The sequence below is a fragment of the Tripterygium wilfordii genome, chromosome 14, assembly GCF_013401445.1.
Source record: "Tripterygium wilfordii isolate XIE 37 chromosome 14, ASM1340144v1, whole genome shotgun sequence".
Taxonomy (NCBI): Eukaryota; Viridiplantae; Streptophyta; class Magnoliopsida; order Celastrales; family Celastraceae; genus Tripterygium; species Tripterygium wilfordii.
In genome coordinates, this window is record NC_052245.1 from 10986694 (window position 1) to 11014188 (window position 27495).

The following is a 27495-nucleotide window of genomic DNA, read 5'->3' on the forward strand; positions in this document are numbered from 1 at the left end:
TTTGTTGAGGCAGGAGGAGAAGAGAGTTTATAAATTAAAGAAGGCTCTTTATGGTTTAAAACAATCTCCAAGAGCATGGTATGCTGAGGTGGATCAGTTTTTTAAAACTAGAGGCTTACTGAAAAGCAAGAGTGAAGGCACACTGTACACTATGCAGGAAGGAAATTCTATCTTAATTATTTCAATCTATGTTGATGATTTAATTATCACAGGGAATAGTGAGAAGCTGATTCAAGAGTTTAAGCAAAAGATGATGGAGGCATATGAGATGAATGATCTAGGCCTATTGAAATATTTTTTGGGGATTGAAGTTGATCAAACCACTTCTGGCATATTCATTTCCCAAACTAGTTATGCTAAATCTGTTATTGAGAAAAATAATATGCTAGATTGTAATTCTGTTGTAATTCCTTTGATTGTGACTCAAAAATTGTGTAAAGAGGACAAGTCCCCCAAGGCAGATGCAGTGGCTTACAGAAGTCTGGTGGGAAGCCTGCTGTACTTGACAAATGCCAGACCTGACTTGTTGTTTGCTGCTAGCCTTCTATCTCGTTTCATGCAAGATCCTAGTCAAATTCATATGGGCACTACTAAGAGGGTGTTGAGGTATGTGCAGGGAACTTTGGACTATGGGATATTGTATGAGGCTGGAAAGTAAGTGAAATTGAGTGGTCATTGTGACAGCGATTGGGGAGGAAGTTCGGATGACTTTAGAAGCACTTCAGGTGTGGTGTTTGGGCTGGGAACAGGTAGTTGTACTTGGGAATCCAGGAAGCAGAAAAGTATTGCCTTGTCAACGGCTGAGGCTGAATATGTTGCTGCTGCAAAAGCTGCTACTCAAGCTGTATGGGTTAGAAGAATTCTTGCTGACATTGGTTTACCTCAAGATGGTCCAACTGAGATTTTATGTGATAGTAAATCTGCCATCGCCATAGCTAAAAACCCAATGGATCATAAATTAACCAAGCATATTGCTCGTAGGTATCAGTTTGTTAGGGATTGTATTGGAGAAGGAGTGATCAACCTTGATTTCTGCAGGAGTGGGGAACAATGGGCTGACATCTTCACTAAGCCTCTACCTCGAGTCAAATTCTGTTTCCTGAGAAGCCTACTTGGAGTTATCTCAAAATCACAAGTCATGGGGAGTGTTGGTTGACTTGTTTGCTTAGTTAATTAAAGTTATGTTTCTTGTTCCTGTTTTGCCCTTGTGCTTAGGGGTCTTTTTGTCTATCTAAATGTTTTCTTCTGTAAAAGTCCTTGGTGTGCGTCTCAATGTGTACTACCTTCTGAATACTTAACCAAGAAGTTATGCAAGTTTCTCAAAACCAGAGAGACCAATGTTGATCAAGATTCAAGCTATTCTGTGTATCTAGATTGTATTACAGGTTATGTATTCTGCAAATTTATTCAACAAAAACATTATAATATTTTACCCGTATACATGAAATTTCAGCCCATTTGGCTGATAAGCAGCCCAGCCCGCTCTCTAACCATTACCCGCTCTCTAACCATTATTGAAGAACAGGGATTTGGAGAGGGGTAGAATTCGAACCCATGACCTAGTGGGAGTGATCCCTTACATGTAATGTGATTGCCGTTCAACCAACGGTTCACTTGTCATTATTGAAGAACTTGGCAAGTGGTGAATTTGTGATTGGGAGGAATGTTTTCAGACACGTTGTCTGAATGGCCCATTAGGACAATAAATCGGCCCACCCATTTATCCCAATAGCCAGCCCATATGCATTAAATGGCCCATTCGGAATGCAAATCCTCTGTTTGAATCAGAATATAAATAATAATCAAATACATAGACAATGGAGTTTATTGACTTTATTCTCAACAACTAAAACAAGTGTATTGGAGAACCTTAATGAGAGAAAGCAATAAGGTTTTTGTCCAAATTCATTTATTAAATTTTACCAATTATTGATGTGAAAAACAAAAACTTTACCAATTATTGAACATTCCATCAACTTTTAACGTCTTTTAGTCCTAAATTAATCCATAGAAATTACCAAGTATCTTCAACCAAAGGATATGTAGGGCCCTGGAAAGATTTGAAAAGAAAGCCAGGGTTGACTCCGGCAATCACTGATTTCATTTAATAGAGAGAACCATCGCAAGAAAAAAGTAACATAAGCCAAAACAGAGGCAGACTTTAGCACAGGACCTTAATTAATGAAGCGATCATGGCCATAGAATTCAAACTTACGCAACTCCATGTTTTTCTCCTTTTACTGGACCTACTCTGCCCAAATGGAATTTCATTAGGAGTCCACTTGTGATCCAATTCATTGACAAATAGTTCCAAGGAATCTTGAGACTTCAAGTTAAGAGCCTTAACATGATTCTTACATAGCTGGAAAGTACTGGAACCTACCAGTACCCACCGTGACCAACCCATGTTCCTTCTTCCTCACCAACATTAATTGGCATAGGGAAGTTCATAGAAAGTAGTGGCCTCATGATTTTCTCAAGTAAACAGGATACCTCAATACCTCCTAATTCAAGTCAAGGAAAAGGGTCGCCTCCCATTCAACACCACTCCTTATTCTTGGTATTTTTGGTCTTCCTCCAAGGATAGTGTAGCATCATTGACATTTGAATCACAATCATGGGTTTTGGTATGTTTTGAAATAAGAGAGCTATCCCAACCTGATTCCAGCTATACTCAAGACAAGGAAACTGAAAAAAAAAACAGGAAGCAATAAAAACTGACTTCTGTAATCCTATTGTTCACAATCATGGTTCTTAAGTCATATAATACAATGGACCACAAGTTTAACATTATGCCATTACAACGTTAAAAATAATCTCAAATGAATGTCTCTCTTTATGTCACAGATGCCATTATATCCTCCTAAACACATTTGAAATCTCTGTATCTCAAAAGAAAGGAAAAGAAAAAAAAAGAAAAAAAAAGAGAAGCTAAGAAGGTAATTTATGGCTCCAAATGGACAGGCAGAACTGCATTTCTGGATCCTCTACCATGACTAAATGAAAAACAAGTAGTTCTAGCTCTACTGCTACAACCTGCAACAGGACTTGTTACCTCACTAACTTGCCTGCTCTGTCTCGCAATCTCTTGAATTAACAAACAGAGCTGTCGATCTGCCGATGAATCCATGGAAAATGATCTTCTAATGGGTTGTATTGCAAAATTGTCATCTTTGTTTCTAATGTCAATACATTCATCTCCCATGCTTGTAACCTTCTTATGAAGCTTTGTTGGCTTTTTAGGCAGAACTCTCTGTTCTGTCTTCCTGGATGAAGAACTGATCGAACGCGCTGACAAATCCCCTGAGTTCATCCTTTCTTGTACGCGATTACCCAATTCAATCACAACATACTCTTCATCTCCTCCAACCAGACTACCACTGTAAGGACTAGAATCTTCAGGGGAAGAGCTTGGAGCTGTGATTTGATCCAACTGAAATCTCGCCGTGCTCGAAATGCTTGTTCTACAGAGAGGGCAATTCGCATTGTTTTGAAGCCAAACATCAATACAATCAATGTGAAAAACATGACTGCAATTTGGTATAATCCTTAGCTTCTCATCTTCTTGAAACTCGTTCAGACAGACAGCACATTCACAGAAGTCTCTGTTCTCTCCCTTGTTCTTGTATTGAAATACTGGGATTGTTCTAATAACAGATTCGTCGAGCCCACGAGTCTCTATTACCGGAGAATAGACCATTAAAGCCTGTTCATTTCTTCGATTTCGCGACAGAGAGAATCGCCTTAGAAGATCGATGCGGTGCCAATTGAGACAGCATTTGATGACAAAGATGTAGTAACTCACTAGCAAGAAACCTGTGGCAAGAATTCCTATAATGGCAATCGCTATGATTGGGAAATTCGCATCCGAAGAAGAATGCACACGAGTACCAAAGACTGTGTTTCTTGGACTCGTGATTGGTGAAATGGGTTGTGATTCATGGTTCACAAGATCCATGAGAAATGGATACACTAATCGAAAAAATGCAGATTTTATAACAACTGGGTAGTTTTCCTGATTAGATCTTATGTAAGCAGATCCACATGGAGATTGGACAATGAAGGAGAAAACAGAGAAGTGTGAATGGGGATGGTGTTTGAATGAGAAGGTATTCTTAATTCTTAAACCTTTTATTCTAAGGAGACATAACAGGGAAGTCTGAGCTCTTCAGAATACAGAGTTGGTGAGTATCTCTCGGGTTCCCATGACTAGTTTGGCTAGAAAAATTGTTCATTTCTCTCGATTTCTGTACCTTTTTAAAAAAAAATTGGTATTCATTTATTGTAACAGCAATGTATGGAGCAATATTAAAATGGAACAATTTTCTACACAGTGGGTGGCTGTACATGATGAATGGTGAAGGTTTGATATTGATATAAATCTAAAGCAGAATGAACAGGTTGGGGACCAGAAACCCAACCATAAGAAGGAAGGAAGGAAGATACCATACTACTACTACTCACCAAAAAGAAGTCCATAAAGAACAAACTGGTTATTTTTTTGTTGATATGAAATTTCAACTACCTAATGATTAATTAGATATGCTATGAACATAAAATGAATTTAATACAAAAGAAAGAGACAATACTGATTGGAATTTTTGGTATTAAAATTCAACATTGATTAGGTTATAGGTAGCTATTATCACTATGTTTCCATAAACTACGACATTTTATGAATGATTATCACATTGTTGATAAGAGACCAAAGTAACTCCATTATACACATATTATGATGCAGTAAAAAATGTAAGACTAAGGCTAAACCTACGTTTAAGTCTAAAATATAAGAAACTGAATTTCACCCGGGAGAGAACTAATCTCAAAATATTTTTATAATTAGTTGAATTATATCTTAGGGGATTACAACCCTAAATAAGTAAGAAATTGAACACTTAGTAAACAAGAAACTGAATACTTAATAAAATGATAATTTGAAGACCTAAACGGCGGAATTTGACCTAAATAACGTGGGACTAGTGACAAAGCACTAGTTTTGACAATCATGCCGAATCGAGTCACCCTAACGATGTATTCTTGTAATTGAACTTGAGTAGTCGTACGTCAACATGTTTGAGTTGAAGGTTAAATTTTTATGATCTAATCTTTTACTAATGCTAATCTGATCATTAATTACTTAACAGGAGTAAAGAAGCAGATAATTATACATATGTCAAGCTCATGGACTAATCAAAAAAAGTGCATAGAAGGTGTGTCATATTAGGTGCAATAATTCAAAAAAAAAGCCTTGACTTTCATTATCACCGATAAAAATAGAAAGGCACATGCAACCCACCCACGAAAAGGAAATTTCACATCCACTAAATTAATAATTGCATTTGATAATGTTAGAATTCTATTAGATGGGGTCCCAAATGGGTGACCTTTTTTCACACAAACAAAGTCAAATCTGTGTATGAACAATCTAGTATGCAAGAAAGAAGACATGTTTAATTAAGTACAGAAACCGACACTCCATTGTCTATACTTTGCGTGTTGACAAGTTTGTAGAAAGACAAATTAAAGAAACATGGGGTAAGGAAAAACAGTCTCTTCTGTGATATTTTTTTCAAAAAAGTGTGCATTTTCATTGTATTTTAGGCAATGAAAGCTGGTAAGCTATCCTTGACGGTGATTGAATACCTTTTGCGAAGATGCTTAGTTGCTTACTAATAAGAAGTGTCCATGGTTTACATCCGTGCATTATGGGTTAACAACTTAACATACGCATTGCAAATGACTCGTTGGTTGAACGACAATCACAGTGTATGTAAGGGATCACTCATCCATTAGGTCGTGGATTCGAATCCTACTCCACCCCAAAACCCTATTAAAAAAATTAATAAAAAAAAAAAAAAAAACCTTAACATACGCACTAGGAATTCAATCAAAATTCCAAAATATTAGGCTTCGGTGTCCTTCTTAAGTAAATCATTATATAAGTTTATGTATAATTATTTAATCGTCTATAATTGTTTGGAAAAATCTAGTATTAGAAATGTATAATATATGCAATACTGTGTTTAGTTTGTAGTTAGACAAAATGATAGTATAATATGTCGTACTACGTCCGAACTACCCCCAGCTAAACCAACTATTTTTCTTAATCATTTTATTCTTATCGGTTCTTCTACGACAATCTCACTATAAAAAATTAGTAAATCTCATCCCCTGGTATTGATCTTTTACTAAAAGATTGTACCTAACTATATTTCTTATTAATTACAAAATAATGTTCATGCCAAACATTATACAATATTGTCATTACAGCTCTCCGTATAGACGACTGAGAATTGAGGGTGTTTTTTGTGACTAGGAAAAAAAAAATAGAGGGCAGGCGGTATATAAAGTTCAAAAATGTTAGGGGTCCTAATTATCCTAATAATTCTTCTTGTCTCTTGATTGATATAAGTGTAGGGGCTCACAAAAACTTGTGATTAAATCAGATAGTGACATGTTAGTCACTGGGATGACTGGGATCCTTATCACTTCTATATAAAGAGGTTTTTAGAGGAGTGAGTGTGTTTTTTTGTCATTGGTCATGTTATCTCTGTTGTTTTTTTTTTGGAGCCTGAATATGATTGGTATGGAGAAGGCCCTACGATCATAGGTGAATAATAATTTCCTTTTTGGCACGAAGATGGCTATAATTGTTAAATAATGACACATATTAAAAATATTATCTAGTACCTAAAAACTCAGAGTAAAGGGGAAGTTGTGTGAAAGGAGAGCGTAGCGTACCAGTGGTATGGTACGATATTACTTATGTGGATTGGTTATTTTATATGGGGAGTATAATTGTATTTTCGGGTACATAAGTAGTTGGTATATAAGGGTTACAAACCCTAGCCGAATGTACTAAGGAATTTTCTATATTGAAAATAGTTGCAAACCCCCAGGACGTAAGCAAATTGCCGAATCTCGTAAATCATGTGTTCTTCTTCTCTCTTTATATTTTCGATTGCTTCTGTATATTGTTCTATAATCTGTGATTGTCTGTGAGGAACTTGCTTCACAACAATACTATTTCCCTCCGTTTTAGGTTGTGATAGAGCCACTATATGATAATTCGACTGTTGCTGAACTTGTCCAGTCGGTTGAACTGGCTGTGGTTGTTGAACTGTCGATTGCTTGTAATACAATCAAGTGGTTGCATCACTGCCTACACGATCGGCTACACCTACCCTCTAGCTCGATTTGATGACTTGACCCGATGAAGATTGTTGCGGATCAAAAAAGAGAGTTTTTGGGAGGCTTACTTCATGGAGCCATACACTGTAAATAGGTAATCCAAAAACCAGTTTGAGAAAATAAAAATATTATTAGTTGAATCACGTAAATTCATGTTGTGTCATGATTTTCTTTCTCGTTGCTCTTTTCTATTTTATACAATCTTTTTCATTCTAAAAACGTTTTATGCTAAACGTTCCATATAAAATAAAAACGATTAAGAAATATTTTTATATTATATGATCTCCAGCGTATAAAAATCACATTTTACAAAAAATTATACTATTTAGAATTTCTTACAAAACCATATAAATCATTGATAATATCTTTAAATGATGATTTATAGCATATAGAATCTTATCCTCATTCTCCAAACAGTGTTGATTTTTCGTACTTTAACTTATAAGTACGAGATATATAATAATATTGAAAGTCGAGCGATCCTTAGCCTTGGTTAAAAACTTCAATTTTCAAATTGCAGAGTGCAAGTAATAACTCCCTATTTATGACCCCCCAACCCAGCACTGGTATGAATGAATTTCTTGTCCTTGTTAATTATCTGCACTGTGGATAAACCGATGAATAATAAATGTCTTGTTCCCCCATTCAGGATTCCTGAAATTAATTCATTACAACTACGCGTTCACGTCGCTAGAAGTCTAATATGGCAGAGTCTTATATTGTTGTCAGGAGGTTTACATTTTTTTCCTTCTTCAAAACTAGCTATAATTCAAAGAGTTTTTTACGAAAATAACAATTTGAGTATAAATAATTACGTATATGACTTTCGGAGGAAAATATTTACCAAAATAACAATCCACGCCATCGAAGATGGCGTGATTAGCTTTACGTCTATACAATCACGCCATCAGAGATGGCGTGATTGTATTTAGGGGAATCACGCCACCATTGGTGGCGTGACTCTCGTATATAATAGAGTCACGCCACCAATGGTGGCGTGACTCTCTTATATCACGATATCACGCTGTAGACTATACAGTCACGCCGTACCTAACGGCGTGACTTGTTAAAAATCTCTCTCCTTACACCGACCTCTCTCTCACATAACCATCTTCCACATTGCACGGACCACACCCATTTGCTGCAGCCCGACACCCACCACCACCACCACCACCGACACCCATTGCAGCCCTCCCACCGGAGATCTCCGCCGCAGATCTGCACCGCAGCACTCCCACCGCAGCCTCACTCCCATAGCAGTCCCACAGCAGCCTCACGCACCACCGCAGTCTCACACCACAACAGTCTCACACCACCGCAGCCTCAGACCTCCACAGCCCTCCCACCGCCGCCTTCCCCAGTCGCATCAGCATCAGCCCCCATCCAAGGTGCCAGCTCCGGGTTGAAGTCTCACCCGATACATAGGTGAGATTTTTTATTTATTTATTTAATTGTTACATTGTATATATGAAAATCTGTTTATGGAAATCTGTTTATGTGTTTAGGTTAATTTTTATTTTTTTTTAATTTTTGTTTTTGTGTATGGTTGATTGTAGTTGTGTAGGTAGTTTGTGTTGTTGAAGTGGAATTAGTGTTTAGGATATTATGATTATTTAATTAAGAAAAGTAATTAAGCATTTATTTAGTTGAAGAAAACATAATGATGTTAGGTAAAAATATTATTTTTGTGCATTAACAGTATAATTTATATGTGATGTAGATTGGAGGTGATAATGACATCACCTTGGAATCGAAATGTAACTAGTGGATTTTCAATTGCTGATGAGTATGAACAAAATCAAGAACAATCGTCAGCATGGGTTCGTTATACTCAAACAGACATTGGTAGTTCATATAAGCAAGCATCATCATATGTTAACCTAAATCTAATCCCAGAAATGTGTATGGATGAAGACGACAATCATTTTGAGCAAGCAATTGCTAACAATGAGTTTGACTTGGTAGAGGATGAGCCTGGCATTCATACTGATGATAGTGACGATGACGAGGAGGATGGTGGTAATGTAGGGTTGAATATTGATTCTGGAATCGACAATGAAAATGGGCACATAAATTTGGAGGAGATGGTACCTGAATTTGGCGATGTTAGTCAAGCGGAGTATGCAGTGTGCCGAGATTGGGATAAGCAAAATCAAGGTCCATATGATACGTTGGCAGAGAAGGAAGTTTTTGAAAACAAGAAAGAATTAATTCGCGCAGTGAAGATGTGGCATATTCAGAATAACTCCCAGTACAAGACTCAACGCTCAAGTAAATCAGAATTGCAATTGATATGCATGAAAGAGCCAATTTGCAATTGGTATCTTCGAGCAATGAAAAAAGAAAAATTTAACCTGTGGATGATAACAGTTATTAAAGGTCGTCATACATGCACAAATGCCTCACTACATCATGGACATCGACAGTTGGATGCAGAGTATATTGCAGATGAAGTTATTCATATTGTTAAAGCTGATTTGAAGATTAACATAGCAGCTATTCAAGCATATGCAAGCTCACATTTGAAGTACCCGGTGTCGTACAGGAAGGCTTGGGTTGCAAAACAAAAAGTGATGGAGAAATTATTTGGCACATTTGAAGATTCATACAACATGCTCCCTCGATTTTTACAGGCGTTGCAGATTTCTAATCCAGGGTCAATAGTGAAATTAAACTATAAGGAATGTGTGAATGGAGTGGCAACTTTCGGTCGTGTCTTTTGGGCATTTAGGCCTTCTATCGAAGGCTTCCACTTTTGTCGTCCATTGATAAGTATTGATGGAACTCATTTGTATGGAAAATACAAGGGGAAACTGTTGATTGCGGTTGCATTCGATGCGGATAATGGACTTTTTCCATTATGTTATGCAATTGTAGATGAAGAAAGTTCTAATAATTGGGGATGGTTCATAGATAACATTCGTTCTTATGTAACAAATCGACCAGGAATTTGTGTTTTGTCTGATCGACATGCAGATATTTTGGCTGCAATGCGGTATAGGTGGCCCGAACCAGTTGCTTACCACAGATATTGTTCGCGTCATTTTGTTAGTAATTTCCACGACAAGTTTAAGGATGTAGACATGAAGAATGCAGTAAATTTGATGGCCAATGAACCTTCCAGACAAAAATTTGATTTGTGGATGTCGCGAGTAAAAGATATAAACATTGCAGCGTGGAATTATCTAGATCGTGCAGGAAAAGAAAAATGGAGTTTATCGTATGATGATGGGCATAGATATGGTAACATGACTACAAATATGTCAGAAATATTCAACAGTGTTCTAAAGGGGGGGAGATTCCTTCCTATTACTGCACTTGTCCAGCTGACATTTTATAGGTGCAACAAATATTTCGTGAAGAGGAGGATGGAAGCAGAACAATATAGACTTCAAGGTTCTGAATTGCCTCCACAGGTTTATGGTCACATTAGTAGAGAAAATGAAGATGCTAAACGACAACATGTTCGGATGTTCAATCATGACCCTCCTACATTTCAGGTGACAACAAGAACAAGAGGTGCGGAAAATAATCAACGTGGTGAACGGCGGGCTGTAGTATGTCTTGGAGAACGACCAGAAGATCAATCTTGTTCTTGCAATATGTGGCTATTGTACCATCGTCCATGTTCACATGTATTGGCTTGTTGTTCGGTTAACAAGATTGATTGGAGGCAATATATGGAGGCATATTTCACAATTGGTGCATATGAGAGCTCATATGCGCCTATCTTTTGCCCAATACCTGATGAGTCAGGTTGGCAGATATATAGTGGCCCAGTTGTCATTGCTGATCCCGATCAACGTAGGTCATCGAAAGGTCGTCCAAAGTCAACACGAATAAGAAATGAGATGGATGCAAGAGAAGGTCGTTCATCGAACAAGTGCAGCATTTGTGGACAAAGAGGGCATAACAAAAAATCTCATAAGTCCACTGCACAAAGTAATTTGTATATGTATATTTATTGTTTATTCTTTGTACTTGTTTAATAATTTCTTCAATGACTAAATGTATTTCCGGTGCAGGTGGCGCTAGTTGACATATGGCGCGGACACGGGGTGGTCGATCATCGAGTCATTCAGGGACTCCCGTTGTCCGCGATTTGAGGGAGGATCGTCCTGGGCCGGATGATCGTTCCATTCTATACATGCAAGCAAACCACCGGTCAGAGGATGTGTGGCGGAGACAGGTGAAAATTTGATTTAAATTTTTATCAAATCATGCATATCTTATCAAAATATATGTATATATTATTCATTGAAATCATTTTATACAGGATACAGGAGTGCCAATAAGATTTAGGCAGCATGTGTTTTGGAGCTTGGATGCACGCGTTAGACACTATGTGATCCAGGCTGGTTTCTATGGTATCACACAAATAGGTAATATAAAACTTGATAATGGCCTCTTAACTGCGTTAGTCGAGCGATGGAGGCGTGAAACCCACACCTTCCACTTCCGTGTTGGGGAGATGACGATAACACTGGAGGACGTTGCTATATTATTGGGCCTTAGGGTTGATGGACCAGCTGTGACTGGTACTGGGATATATGATTGGGATGATGTGATGTTGCGATTACTAGGTAGGGTCGCACTGAGTACGGAGAGGGAGGGGGCATCTTTATCGTTGTCATGGTTAGTTCTGCATTTTGGTGAAAATAATCCTCCAATTGATGATGCCCCTGAGGAGGTCTTGCAACAATATGCTAGGGCTTACATATTAGCCATGTTTGGGAGCATTCTTTTCCCGGCCACGACGGGTGATAGCATACCCCTCATTTTCCTACCTCTCCTAGCAGATCTTCGGCAGACCTCAATGTATAGCTGGGGAGGAGCAGTATTGGCTTGTTTATATCGAAACCTATGTCGAGGATGTATGGGCAGTGCTCGTACGATAGGAGGTTGTGGCCTATTACTTCAGGTAATGAATGAAACATATATATACATATTTGGATAGTTGACATATTAAAATATCATTAGTTGGATCAACAAGAAAAAAATAAATATTCTTTTTTGTTAAAATTTGTTTTACAGTTATGGTCATGGGAGAGGTTACATGTATGTCGACCAGGAATGCGTACATTGGATCCACCCGCAGGACTTCCAGACGAGCCGCCTCGTCCACTTGGTGCCAGGTAATTTTTATTTATGTGCTGTATATAAATTATGTATTTACTTTATCAATGATATACATATGTTTCCAAGTTTATTGAAAATTTGTTATTATAGTTGGCGGGGAAATCGGACTTATAGAAGATCTCCAAGGCAAGTCCTTATCTTTGCTAGAGATGAGTTGGATCAACAAGAACCTCATTAGGTACAGTGGATGCCTTATACAACTGCCAGACTTATGGATGCACCTGTAGTATGTATTGGAGGAAGCAGAGTATGGAGAGCTGTAGTGCCATTGATTTGTTTTGAGATGATAGAGCTACATTGCCCGGATCGTGTGATGAGGCAATTTGGTATTACGCAGCATGTCCCGCATCCAGTGGATACCAACGAAAAATTGCATGATCTGAATAGGCAAGGTCGCGGTGATGTGGATTGGAGTATCCAAAATGCCACATGGATAGCACAATGGGATGATAGACTTAGCCAAATCGCACAGGAGCGATTCCCTCGAACGAGCATTGACGAGTATATGCATTGGTATTTCTCGATAACTAGACGGGTTATTGGTGCTCCATCGACAGTGAGACGACTTGCAGATCTTGACTATGCGCCTCAGGGGGGTCGACTACGAAGAGTGGTACATATTTAAATAATTTCATATTTCTTTCATACTATTTAAATTATATTATGATGTAACATCTACTAATGCAGGCTACTTTGGCATTGGCGGGAGCGAGAAGAGCTGCTAATGCATTACGTGATGCAGTAAATGAGTCCGCCGCTTCCATTGCAACTAATTGGTTGGGGTCTTGCCGCGACATTCTGGAAGAGGTTGGTGAGGGTAATCGATTTGAGGAGATTATAGGCAATGTGGAAGCTATACCCCAACATCGTCGCAGGCATCCAGGAGGTCCATCACATATACGTACTCGTGTTTCTCGTGCACCTGACTTTACAATGCATGCCTCACAGTTGACACAAGATGAGCCTGGTCAATCTACCACTCCTACGACATGGGCTAGGCACCGGACCATATGATATTTACCATCTTTTGGTTTTTATTGTTGTTTTAATTATCTACTTTATGTTTTTCTTTTCCAAATATTTGATTGGATGGATGCAAGCAAGACATGTCTATGTTAGATTTATTTTGTTTGTTGTGCATGTCCTGTACTGATGGTTAGAGCATGTCTATGCTGGATTTATCTTGAGTTGTTATGTGATGTTTGTTAACAGGTATTGGGTTGGTGTTCATAGTTAGTCTATGCTGAATTTATCTTGAGAGTTGTTGTGTATGTTATGTGATGTTTGTTAAGAGGTTTCGGGTTCGTGGTCATGTCTGGTTGTGAGTGTATTTAGAAGAGTCGCGCCACCATAGATGGCGTGACTCTATTATATAATAGAATCACGCCACCATTGGTGGCGTGATTCTCGTAAATAGAAGAATCACGCCACCCATGGTGGCGTGACTCTATTATATACGAGAGTCACGCCACCAATGGTAGCGTGATTCTCCTAAATACAATCACGCCATCTCTGATGGCGTGATTGTATCAACGTAACGCTAATCACGCCATCTTCGATGGCGTGGATTGTTATTTTGGTAAATATTTTCCCCCAAAAGTCATATACGTAATTATTTATACTCAAATTGTTATTTTTGTAAAAAACTCATAATTCAAACCATCTTGTCTAACTTGGCCGTCAGTCAGGCTAGTTGACTTATTCCAATCAAGAAACAAGTGACCAAGGACCAAAACCCAACACACAGAACAGAGAAGAGCCTTGACCACAATGAGAAATATTTTAATATGCACGAAGAGACCATCAATTTTGACCATGATCAGAGACAGATGGCTGCAACCAAAATGAAAGACTACATATAATAATATAGTCTTTAAAGGGTCATTAATTAAACAAAAAAAAAATGAAAATCAAGAATTGTATTAGAAAATATATATGTGGCACATGTACTGAGGCGACAGCAGTTGAGTATAGGCAGTTTATTTAGTTATGAGTGCATACCTGTGCAAACAGCAAACTTAATTAGATTTTAGAAAGACTTCAAATTTTCATCACGTTATACCTCTTTGTGGGTTGTTTCCCACTACGGGGACATGTATATACACTATAATGTCAATTGTGTGTTCAAATACTAGTTTATTTTTTAAAAATTATAAATATGTAATATTCAATCTAATAAACCCAATAACATATTTTTTATTCAAAATAAAAATCAAATTCAATATGAAAAAACACATTTTTCATTCGCGATGAATTATTGATATTTCTTTTTTAACAAAAAATATATCGATGAATTCTTTAGATCAAATATTACCCATTTATTTTTTTTAGAAAGAATTGGACCTGAAAAGTGACGTAAAAACTACATCAGATGCCGGACACCCACTATTCATGTAACGTTGTTGGTCAAAACTACAGAACATATCATGTGGACTCTTTTACATTTGTAGGATTGACGTCACGTGCGTGCACGTGCTTCAGTATTTTCCCCATCTTGTGTGTTAAATATGTGAAGGAGATGGGATTCTCAGCACGTAAAACAAACTTGGACACGAGAAGCCATTGCTAGGTAGCGTACAATAGTGTTCTACTGATCGATCGATCGGGTAGTAATATAGTTTGTTTCTTTTTTATTATTTTTCTTCTTTTTTGTTTGCTTGAGGAACCCTGCATATATAAATCATATATAACATTAATATGTATGGCTAACTGGCTAAGGGTTGCAATTGCACGTGTAGAGTCATGTGCTCTATGCCGTCCATTCTGGTTTCCATCTAGTCACTTTGATAATGACTGTACCTAGTGGTGTGTACAGTCAAAAGTCAAATCAACTTTTAGTTTGACATGATCAGAATATTCAGTCATCCATGATAATTTAAATATAAAGGATTAGGCATTGCGATAAAGTGTTATTGGGCCAACAAATATGTTGTCTTTTGTTGATGTGGTTAGAGCACTTGTAATGGTGTTATTTTGTCTGGGCCAACAAATATGTATGGGGTTTTGTGTTTTGTTAATGTGGCTGTATTGAGTTTTATGTTTTGTTGATATGACTGTATTAGGAGATGTGTTTTGCTAGTGTGGTTGTATTGGAAGATTATGTTTTGGTGTAGTTTTATTATGGACAACATGGAGGGCATGAAAATTCGTTGACTTCCATGTTGGGTGGGAAGGAAAACGATAGTGACAAAAGTATCACATTCTATGTGGCAAAGACACATGATAATTATCATGTGACATGAAAAGTAGATATTTTGTTATTTTTTGGGGACAAAAATACCCTTCTTTCTTGATTTAATTTCCTTTACTACTACTGACATCATCTTATGACATCACATGTTTTTACCTTTTCTTTTTTTAAAGGAAAATTCAAAACGTTTTATCTCTCAAAATACATATTAGATTTCGACAAAAATTTACATATTCGAAATCAACATATAAAACTCTTTCCAACAAGATCCATTGTCGATATGTTTTATCGGGTCGTTATTAATTACGGTGTTTTAAAACAATGTAATAAAATCTGGAACATTTAAAATACAATGTAATTACATTGCTACTGCAATTACATTTTTTTTGAGTTACACAGACTTTAATTACATTGTTTTCAAAAACAATGTAATTACACTGTTTTTCATTATTAGTCTTCAATTACATTGTTTTTTATTATAATTACCTTTTTTTGAATTGTTGGAATGTGTATCAATATCGTTACTTGTTTACTACAAATGAGGATCCAGAAAAGTTTGCATAAACAATTAGAATTGAACAGTAACCGTCACAGTAATTACTTCGTGGACACAATAAGCCATACATTCTTATTAGATGAAGAAACAAAATATGAAGTTAAAAAAAATAAAGAACTACTAGAGCGTCATATTTACATTAACTTAGAAATTCTACCTCGATGAGCAGTTCCTCTTCATTCCTACTACAAGAAGCATCGTTACTAACAGATTGTAAAGAGAGTTGAGGGATGAGAAGTGCGGCTGGGCAAGAGGAGGGGAAAGGTTAGGGTTAGAAGGGTATGTGGGTCATTAAAATAGAGAGAGATTTTTTTATTAAATTAATGTCATGTTGGCATGTTTACTTAAGCTTGCCACATAGACTAGGAGATTGTTGGGATATAAAGTTACTGGCATATTTAGACTTTTCGGAAGGAAAAATGTATAGAAATTTGTGTTTTGTTGATGTGATTATATTGGGAGATGTGTTTTATTGATGTGGTTGTATTGAGATACGTGTTTGGCTTGACTTTTTATATAATAGAAATGGAACCCAGTATTAATTTTTACTGACCCAACAAGTTGTTCCCATTGCAATTGCTCTTATATTGTTAAACGTGTTTTGCTTATGTGATTGTATTGGGAGAAGTGTTTTGCTGATATGGATGTATTGATATTTTGTGTTTTTGTGTAGTTTTATTGCGGATAATATGGATGAAAGAAATGTTGTTGGCCTCCATATTGGATGGGAAGAGAAAATGTATAAAAATTTGTGTTTTGCTAATGTGGTTGTATTAGAATATGTGTTTTGCTTATGTGCGTGTATTAGAATACGTGTTTGATTTTTTTTCTATAATAGAGGTGTAATTCAAGATTAATTTTATTGGGGACATTAACACTTGCATCATTGCAAGTGGCTGTTTACTTGGGCCGATTCAATTCTTGTTATTTACTGCATGACCGGTACTGTTTACATGGGCCTGATTCAATTCTTGTTATAGACTGCTTGACTCATCACCAGTACTAAATTAGACGGGTAGGTTGCGTTAGTTTATGAGTGGAGGATGGGTACGAAAATAAATTTATCTAAATCCAAACCCCGTACTTGTATATGCAATTATTCATATATATTATTTTTTAATGCTTATAATTTACTTATTAGTTTAACTTTGATATATTATTTTCATTCATATATTCATATTTTGTTTCTATTTATTTATTTTTATACTTATTGACGTTCTCATAATGACAGTTGACGAGATTTTTACAATTACTGGAGTCTCAAAATTACAATTGACAGGAAAGAGTAAAGGGGCGGAGATTTACTACACTGACTAGTAAATGATAGGGTGAATATTCAAATAATCAACAGGTTTTTTAGAAAGGATAGATTTGTGTCGCAACCGGGGTCACGACGCGGACCGACGTTTGAGGATGAAAAATGTTTAGAGTCGCCACCAATTGATTTAAGGTGCAATTGGACACCGAAAAGACCTGCGAACCAGAGAAAAGGGTACGGGGATCGATTGAGTGTGGGGAAGGTGTTAGGCACCCCACAACTCCCGTTTGAAAACGGTTACCCGGATTAATCTAATGGCTATCTTATGGAAACTTGCTCTTTGCAAGGTGTAATTGTTAAAGTTTGAATTATTACTTTCAACACACTTATCAACTTATGATAGTGTTTGAAAAAAAGCTTGGAATATTACTATCAATTTATGATGATTTTTATTTGGAAATAGGTTTGAAATAACACTATCAACTTATGATAGTTTTGGGAAAAGATTTGTAAGAATACTATCAACTTATGATAGCATTAAAAAAAATTGTAATATTACTAAAACTTATGATAGTTTTTATTTGGAGCCACACTACCAACTTTTGGTAGATTTAATTTTAAACACCAACTTATGGTGTTAATGATAAAATGTCCTACCAACTTTTGGTAGGTTTAATTTTAAACACCAACTTATGGTGTAAATGATAAAATGTCCTACCAACTTTTGGTAGGTTTAATTTTAAACACCAACTTATGGTGTTAATGATAAAATGTCCTACCAACTTTTGGTAGGTTTAATTTTAGATACCAACTTATGGTTTATTTAATAAAATGTCCTACCAACTTTTGGTAGGTTTAATTTTAAACACCAACTTATAGTATAAATGATTATTTGGAAAAGTGTCATCTATCAACTTAATCTATTATTGCCAACTTATGGCAAATTAATAAATGAAATCAAATAAGGTCCATAATTCGAATAAAGGGAATCAACTCATGATTTTCTTAATTGAAATGACCTATATTCAATTTTAAACTCATATACTTATAATAAATAAATAAAAATCCAAATAATTAATGTCCAAGTTATACATGTTAATGGGGGTGATATACTCAACATAAGGGCCAAATATACATACTTAAACAAAGAATAAAGAATATCTTAAGCAAAATCCTAAAATTATTCAAGTTCTCCTTGATCCCGGCCCAAATGATGTTCAACTCAATCCAAACCCAACAAATAAACACAAAAATGGGGGTCAATATGGGTATTCAAATATAATATCAAACCAAACACATACTTAAAGATTTACATATACATATAAACATATATACAATATATGCATATACACACATCCAAACCATGTATAAATACACACATACCGTACACATATAAACATAAATCTCTAAAAAAACCTATACAACTTATTCCTAATGTTGCCGGGTTTTGAACAAAAAACATATATACAAAACATCAATTATACTCAAACCGGACATCAAAATATACTCAAACAAACAACAAATATATTCAGTATATTAGCATGCCATATTGACTGATTATGAATGAGTCAAATCCAAATCCAGTATTGCAAAACCAAGTCCAAATCCCGTACCAATACCACCGATTATCATTCTATATAGAACTTGAAAATTACAAGACCAAATCCGGCACAAAAACCAGCAAATCTATTACAACTAGCAGGGTAAAAACAAGGAATAACCTTAGTCAATCATCATCAATATCGAACAAAACAAAAACCCACATCATGAACCAAATCTATGAGCAAAAGGTTTGAACAATAACGTAAACATATTGGCAACGAGTCCGAACAAACACATAGAATAAAACCAAATTTGAATCAAGGAATTTGAGTCATTACCTTCTCAAGGAGACAAAGAAAACCAAACTTCTTCTCTTCTTTTGCTCGGTTGCTTCTCCAAATCTCCTCCTTTCTTCTTTCTCTTCTTTTTTGTTTTTGCTTCACCAAAAAAACCAAAGTCTCCTCCTTTCTTCCTCTCTCTCACGCCTCCTCTCTTCCTCTCTTCTTTTTTTTGTTTCGTTTTCCTCCCCCCCAAAGTCTCTTCTCCCCTCTTCTTATTCTTTTTCTTTCCCCAATTTGTGCCACATTTCTCTCTTTGTCTCCTTCTTTTTATTCTTTTTCTTTCCCCAATTTGTGCCACATTTCTCTCTTTGTCTCTTTCTTTTTATTCTTTTTCTTTCCCTAATTTGTGCCACATTTCTCTCTTTGTCTCTTTCTTTTTATTCTTTCCCCAATTTGTGCCACATTTCTCTCTTTGTCTCCTTCTTTTTATTCTTGGCTTTTTCTTTCTTATTTTTTACTTTTCCATTCTTCTAGCAAAAACAATAAAAAGATTAAAACAATTCTCTTATTTTTAGATATTTTCTAAGATTTGATCTTATTGGGTCAAGATTTGAGTATTTAAGGATCCAAGAAAGGGATTATGAATATCTATGTGCTTATAGGTCAAAGAAATGAGCTTTTGCATTTTTTGTGTTCTTTTCCTATTTTTTTCTTTTTCGGATCGGACGAAATCCGGTTACTACAATTTGTCTAATGGATAAGAGGATGAACAAAGAGGTCCCCACCCCAAATCCACCCAACTCACATCCCTAATTCCAATATCCATGTTGACTCTCTTTTATACCATGGGCTACAGCTGATCCAAAGTGGTCGGGCTCAATCGATTCACTTGCACTTTAGGGGAAAGATAATTTTTAGTCACTGAAATATCTAATCATGTTCAACTCAGTCACTCATTTCTTAAATGTTTCAATTTGAGTATCTAAATTTATAAATTGTTTCAAACAAGTCATATGGGCAATTTTTTGTTATTTCGGGCAGCTAAATTACCTACATGACATAAAAAAAAAAACAAAAGCTTACCTGTCATTAAAAATTAAAACAAACATAAAATGCACCAATAAAACCCATTTGTGCTCCCAGCTTCTTATCTTCTCTCCGTTAAAATCCACGAACCCTAACCAAAATAAACACTGAAGTTTGGCCATGGGGTTGCATTGGACTAGAGAGCAATTTGGATTTTTTTAATATTTTTTATGTTTATTTTCTTAATATCCAAGTCATCAATTTGTCAGGTCACACAAGTAAAAATAAGTTGAATTTCACTTTTTTCTACCATGTCACAAATTTGACTGACCGAAATAGCTAAAGACTATCCGTGTGACCTATTGAAACAATTTAAAAATTTGAAAACTCAAATTGAAACATTTAAAAAATTAGTGATTGAATTAAACCTGATCAGATATTTTAATGATCAAAAAATACCTTTCCCTTGCACTTTAATGAAGGAGACCCTTAAAAGATTTTTTTCCCCTCGTGAACTCACTACTTTTTTTTTCTAGACATTTATTTTCCACGTGCATTACATTTTTTTCTTTAGGTTGTCTATCTCTAAGGGGAAAAGTGGATGTACCAAATCATGTATTGCTTGACAGATGGTAGCGTAAAGGGGTCAATGCTGACCAAAAACATGAAAAATGTTGATTATAGGGTTCTGAAGAGAAAAAGAGGTAGCCATATTCAATCCTTCCAACTTACATAATTTGTTCTGATAGATCAATCATATCTTCTCTTTTCTCGTTTGTTCTAATCTTCTAAATTATTTCTTCCAATTTGAATAGGCGGAAAACTTGTGACTCGAACATATCAGAATTGAACAACGAACCATACCAACCATTTCAAATACAGAAATGTTGGACGTCCCAACAACTGAGAAGCTAGTGATATTTCACATACATTTTAAACTTTGATTAATACACTTTAATAATTGGGATAACTGAAATCCTAATTAGTGTGACAAATAACCTTTTCCTTTCAATTACTCACTTCTACATTTACTATCATTGTAACTTTGATCCCAAACAATATACATGCACGGTCAGGAGAAATTGCGTTCAATTAATGATCATCTTCTTATTTACTTTTATGACTTTTGTCTCGAAGTTTGACCGAATTCCCCCATTTTGGGTCAAAGTCTTTCAACTTTGAACAAATCTACCACATGCTCTCTCATACATACGGGTCAAACGGTCTAACTCCTTCTAGGGCTTCAACAAACCATATCATGAGTACTAAATTTACTTTGCCACGTCAGCATATGCCCTACTATCAAAAAGTGACCTTTTTAGGCATGGCCCTCTCTGATCAAAACTCTCAAAATTAATGGAGTTGATTAAAATTAGCACTAAAATTCTGATGCTCGCACTACCAACGAATCATATCCTAATCCCATCGCTTGATCTAGACCATATATATGTATTAAAAACTAAATCTACATTAAAAATATTCCAATCCCACAAAACGAATAATGAATAATTAATTAATTAACTATCATATATATGTTCCATGTTAATATAAAATTTAATTAAGTTGTGGAGGAGGAGTAATTAAGAATATTATGGTGATATAACCCAAATGACATCATGAGTCATGACCATTGATAAAAACCCCTACGACCCTCCCTCCCTCCCGATTCCATGCATCCTCATTTTCATTGCCTAAAAATTATTGAAAAATATAGCTCAAAAGCAAGAGGGGAAGAAACTAACCATTCTCTAAAAGCCACCACATTGACCATCTAGGTACATTGGATACCAACTATTCAGTCTTAATGTGTAGAACCTTCTAATTCTCACGTGCGCATACTTCTTACCGCTTGATTCTAATGTGGACCCCCTCCAAATATGCCCACAAACACATATATATACACTGTTTCAAAACCATGCAAATCTAACAACAAAACCACACATATAATAAAAATCGATCCATGGACAAAGATGAAGGAGGAGAGGTCAAGTACCGTGGGGTACGGAAGCGGCCGTGGGGGAAGTTCGCGGCAGAGATACGGGACTCCAATAGGCAAGGGGCGCGCGTGTGGCTCGGGACTTTTGATACGGCAGAAGAGGCTGCTAGGGCTTATGATAGGTCTGCCTATGCCATGAGAGGTCACTTGGCTGTACTCAATTTCCCTGAGGAGTACCCTTTAGGGACTCGAAGAGGCTCTTCGACTTCTGCAGCCGGTTCTTCTTCATCATCTGGACGTGGGAGGGAAGTCATTGAGTTTGAGTACTTGGATGATAAGGTCTTAGATGAATTGCTTGAAGAAGAGGAGAAGAAAAGTAAGAGAAACTGAATTTTCCCCTAATGTTATTGTCATGTTGCGCAGGGGGGGACTCTTGTAACTGCTAATAATTGATCGAGACTTAATTAGAAGATCAAATGCGGTTGTCTGTATATGTAAAGCTCTTTGCCTCCAATTCGATCCAGATCGAACTGGGGTAAAGATTTTAGATGAATTGCTTGAAGAGGAAGAGAAAAATAAAAGGATGAGAAACTGAATTTCACTCTAATTTGTCATCATAATATGTTGTATGGGGGACGTCTATGATATATACCTGCCTATCAGGTTAATGTTTAAGGTCAATCATGGTTTCTTGCTTTGTTATATATAATTAAAGCATTTGAAGAACACAAAATTTGTTGCTTTGTTATTTCTTGCAGTTTCAATAATGCTTGTTATAATTTGAAGGAATTGAGAAGGATGAGGTGAATACCGGAAGGAGGTGAAAGAGTTTTTGGGCTCAATCAACTTGAGGTATTGTTCACGCTCTTGGCACAACGCCCGTGTGGCTTTATCCTTCTAAAAGACACCTAGTAGTGAGGGCATATTTTTGGGCACTTGAGGTATTGTCCCTGGTTCTCTGTGGATACATCGGTATTTTGTGCAATTGGAGAGTGTTTGGAGATGGATCCAAGCTTATAAATCATATGATTGGTAATTACCAAATCGGTGTGAGACATTTTAAGTCTTATACTCCCCCGCACTTGTGAGCTCGGTTATGTGAGGCTCAACAAGTGTACTATACGGGAGGTCATTAGGATCGAGTTTATACTCTGATACCAAGTTATAATTTGAAAATTTTGAGAGGGGTGAGAAGAAGGAGGTGATAGAGGTTTTTAGCCTAATGCATTTAAGGTATTGTCAACGCTCTGGACCTAAGACCCCCATGATTTTATCCTTCTAAAAAGCGTCATTTAGACAAAACCCCGATGTATCCACAAATAACTAGGGACAATACCCCAAATATTTAGAGATGAGCTCAAACGTATAAATCACATGATTGGTGCATACCAAACCAATTTGCACTTTTTTAAGTCTTACAATTTCTTCTCTGAAACTGGCCGTACGTGTTTCTTGATGAGGAATATTTATCGATTATGAAAAGACAAAAGAGATTGAGTAATGCTAGCTAGTTAGCTATACAACAGAATCCTGTTATATATATGATATGGGAAAGGTGCCATATATATTTTGGAGTACATGACATGTGGTAATTTAACATGGACAATGGGCAAACATCATTTTGGATCAGCCGGGGTACCTGCATTCTGCAGTGGAGACTGCAAGAAGTTTTTCAATTTCTTATCTCACCGTTTAATCTGTTTCTAAATTTTAAAAACAACATGGATCCCACATTGTTGAATAGATCTGACGGTGGTGCAAGAAATTGCAGGAATTTTCACTGCAGAGACACCCCTAACTCCATTTTGAATACCTTAAACTACCCTTGCCTATGTCTCTATTAATAATGCAAGTTCCAGACAAAAGATTTTCAAGACTTAATAATCAAGCATATATCCAATTCATAGTTGAAATTATATAACCTCATGCAAAAGCTAAACACACAATTCAATATCATATCATGCATCCCAATACATGGAAAAAAAACAGATTTAGCATAACCTCGTTCTGATGCTAATGTAAGAACTTCATATTATGATTATGAATACAATATATTTATACATAACAATTATATATATACCTAGGAGGAAACGTATGTTCGTATTTGGATCTTGTTTAATTGTCGATTCAACATAAGTTCATGGGTAGTCAATCACGAGAAAATTACCCTTTACCACAAATCAAAAGTGACTCTGCAACAATATGAGGAGTAAAAATCCTCAAGCTCACTTTCTTTCTCTGCAAAATTGAGCTTGGGTTTGGGCGTAGTGTAGCCCATCTCTGGCGGCTCAAACCTAACACTTAAGTCCAACACCAAACCAATGAGTTCTTCCCATATTTTTTAGGCTTTGACATGTGAATATTCTCTACTTGCTACATATTCTATAAAGTTTATTTGGGAATATAACTTGAAAGAAATAAACACATCAAAACATTACATGTCTTTAGAATTTGCATCATATGATATCGATCAGCCTGGTGAATTTAAATCTTTTATTCCTAAGCTAACTTTTTCTTTATATGATTCATATTTGTCTGTAGAAAGGATACTAAACGGACAACTCCTCCAGCTGAAAAGATATGGCCGGTTTCTCCAAACCCAGAACAATGAAGAGGCTAATTAATTAATTACACCTAAATCAGCAACACTATCCATAAACAATATCCCTCATCACCTCCATCAGCATGAATAAAAATGCAAGAATGCTAAATTATGCAAGAGTAATTGACATGCCGGAGTCTAGCTGTGTCCTTATTCATTGACTGAAACTTACATCCATTCCCCAATAAAAGTACCAAATTAACTAATCTATGACCCCTTAGCTGTGATGAAGCAACTCAGCTAGTTAGGCCAGAGGTTCAAGCTTAGCAGCTTACATGTGTAAACTAACAATAATCCCACAAAGACATAAAAACCAAGAAATTAAAAGAATTTCAGACGGAGATGGAATTGATCTGTCGTTAATTATTTCTTCCTTTTATCCTCTTCTGGTTTAAGAAGTTCCTCCAACACCTTGTCATCCAAGCACTCGAACTCGAACACTTGCTGTCCGCCGCTCGTCGAGCTTCCCTGCTCAAAATTCTCTCTACTGCTAGTACTACCACCGGCCGATGATGATGGAAAATTAGGACGAAGCTGACGAGACTCTGCGAGTTGAGAGTAGTACTCGTTCGGAAAATTAAGTATTGCAAGATGACCTCTTAGACTAAATGCAGCTCTATCATAAGCCCGAGCCGCCTCCTCCGCCGTGCTGAACGTCCCTAGCCACAAACGTGCACCCTGCCTTGATGGGTCTCGAATCTCCGCCGCGTATTTCCCCCACGGCCTCCTCCTAACTCCCCGGTAACGAACTTCGTCTTGCCTTTCATTGTCTTTCCCTGATTGTTGAGCTTCTTTATCCATGTATATGCTCTCGTCTCTAAATCTGGTTTTAATTTGTATTTGTTATTTTGTGTGTTAGTGTATGGTATTTATATCATGTAAAATGACTGTCATTTGAGTCATATGTGACGAAATTTAGTCGTAGAGTCTGTAGAAGGTTAGATTGACCATGTAATTACAATATTTTCTAGGAAGTTTCTTTCTTGCGATGCAAAAATTCGATTGTTCGATCTCAATCATTTAGAATATTTTTGAGGTTCCATATTATATCCGAGGAGCTAATAATTCAAGAAGGGGTAATGCAACTTTTAGTCATTGAAAGAAGTGATCAAGTCCAACTCGTTCATCGAATGTTTAAACCTTCCAATTTAAGAATTCAAAGTTTGAAAATTATTTCAATATACATACTCGGATAGATTTCCAACCATTCGGATAGTCAAACTGCTGATGTGATATAAGAAATATGTCCGAACATTGATAAATCTATCTTGTTTGTATATTGGAACAAGTTTCAACTTTGAGTTCAACTCTTTCAGTGACCAAAAATTATTCGGGAAAACAAATTTTTGTTTTAAAGAGATTAGTCATTGTGTACGTGTGGGTTGGAATATTTTTCTACCCCTTTTGGGCACAACGGATTTGAATAAAATTAGAGATTATGTCGGATAAGAAAATAATTTGTCTCCCTAGTTTTGTCAAAGTATGTCCTTATTTGTCCGGGATTCACTTATTAAGGTGTCACGCTATCTTTTGCTTTTCTTCTTTTGGCATATCTTTTGATTTACTTATTTAATTTATGGAGCACCGGATTAGATTGAGCAAATCTTTGGATTTCAATGTCAAGAGAATTATATACTTCCTCCATAATCTACTAGCTAGCTAGTAAATCTTTTCCGTGGAATCTAGAGTTGTATGAGATAATATCATAAGAATGTACCAAGTGAGTTTCGGGACCCTGCAATAGACCAATGCCTGCATTAGGGTCACTAGAGGCCTTAATAATTTTTAATAAATCATCAAAAAAAAATTGTAAATATAAAGTATTTTGTGTATAGTTTAACATCAGGTATTTTTGAAGGCAAAAAAAAACTAAATTAATAGATAAATTATAACAAGTTAAATAGATGTTTGATCTAACGATAGAAAATGCTTCAACTTTGTATCAATATTTTGTCAACCAATTTAATTTTTTTCTCCCTAAAAAAATATATGATGATGATCTAAACAATAAAAACATTATATTTATTATTTTTAAGCATTTTTTAAAAAAAATAATAAATTGATGGCGCAAATGAGCCTAATGCGCGCCTTCCAGTATAAAAGACCCCCCCATTTGGTCTCAAGTAGCCGTACAAAATAATCTTTAATTGATATTCCATAGTCATCAATGGCGCTAATTGCAAGTAAATTTGCAATCAAAAATGTTACGGATCCCAGTAAAAAGTATCTCAGTTATCCCAGTAGTGGATCTTGTCCCTTGATTGATGTAAGTGTAGGGCCACAAAACCTTGTGATTGAACTAGAGAGTGACACATCTACTATTAGGATGACTGAGATGCTATTTACTGGGATCTCTGTCACTTTGATTTGCAATTTAGTGATAATGAATGTTGAGGCTCATGCTAAATTATATGAGAAAATTATCAATAACATAAACAAGAGGGGCCTGTTTTAGGCTTTGGGTGTAGCACTAAATATGAACAAGATGGCCAACAATTGGGCTAAGCCAATCACGAGGCCTATCTCCAACCAGCTGGGCCCACATGATTGATGTTTTGTTTGGCTCAATCTATTATGACTCAAGAAGTCCCACATGGATTTACCCAACCGAGTGGTATAGAAAAGCTCATCGACTATATATACTTGACAATTGTGACCTTTAATTTTTACAATTACTCTGTCACTCCATAAGAGAATGTATAACTATTCCTTGGAAATACGTAATTGTATAAGTAAAGATTCATTTATTATTATTCAATGAGTATCTTGTATTT

At 36.1% G+C, this 27495-nt stretch overlaps 6 protein-coding genes across 6 annotated transcripts; 4 read left to right on the forward strand and 2 right to left on the reverse strand.

The window, feature by feature from the left end:
• Positions 1 to 2704: 2704 nt before the first annotated feature.
• Positions 2705 to 4463, reverse strand: LOC120014450 (RING-H2 finger protein ATL16-like). Its single transcript, XM_038866409.1, has one exon. It carries the CDS (start codon positions 3956 to 3958, stop codon positions 2945 to 2947), a length of 1014 nt encoding a protein of 337 aa, XP_038722337.1. The 5' UTR covers positions 3959 to 4463; the 3' UTR covers positions 2705 to 2944.
• A 4461-nt stretch (positions 4464 to 8924) lies between these two features.
• On the forward strand, positions 8925 to 11230 carry LOC120014239. The gene is made up of 2 exons (XM_038866157.1): positions 8925 to 11133; positions 11217 to 11230. The coding sequence occupies exons 1-2, from the start codon at positions 8925 to 8927 to the stop codon at positions 11228 to 11230; spliced, it is 2223 nt and encodes a 740-aa protein (XP_038722085.1).
• A 3-nt stretch (positions 11231 to 11233) lies between these two features.
• Positions 11234 to 12508, forward strand: LOC120014240 (serine/threonine-protein phosphatase 7 long form homolog). Its single transcript, XM_038866158.1, has 4 exons — positions 11234 to 11380; positions 11468 to 12112; positions 12226 to 12326; positions 12421 to 12508. The coding sequence occupies exons 1-4, from the start codon at positions 11234 to 11236 to the stop codon at positions 12506 to 12508; spliced, it is 981 nt and encodes a 326-aa protein (XP_038722086.1).
• Positions 12509 to 12541: 33 nt separating this feature from the next.
• Positions 12542 to 13344, forward strand: LOC120014241 (serine/threonine-protein phosphatase 7 long form homolog). Its single transcript, XM_038866159.1, has 2 exons — positions 12542 to 12943; positions 13018 to 13344. The coding sequence occupies exons 1-2, from the start codon at positions 12542 to 12544 to the stop codon at positions 13342 to 13344; spliced, it is 729 nt and encodes a 242-aa protein (XP_038722087.1).
• An 8759-nt stretch (positions 13345 to 22103) lies between these two features.
• On the forward strand, positions 22104 to 22695 carry LOC120014715 (ethylene-responsive transcription factor ERF096-like). Its single transcript, XM_038866747.1, has one exon. The coding sequence runs from the start codon at positions 22144 to 22146 to the stop codon at positions 22507 to 22509; it is 366 nt and encodes a 121-aa protein (XP_038722675.1). The 5' UTR covers positions 22104 to 22143; the 3' UTR covers positions 22510 to 22695.
• A 1892-nt stretch (positions 22696 to 24587) lies between these two features.
• On the reverse strand, positions 24588 to 25548 carry LOC120014713 (ethylene-responsive transcription factor ERF098-like). Its single transcript, XM_038866746.1, has one exon. It carries the CDS (start codon positions 25520 to 25522, stop codon positions 25085 to 25087), a length of 438 nt encoding a protein of 145 aa, XP_038722674.1. The 5' UTR covers positions 25523 to 25548; the 3' UTR covers positions 24588 to 25084.
• Between the last annotated feature and the right edge of the window lie 1947 nt (positions 25549 to 27495).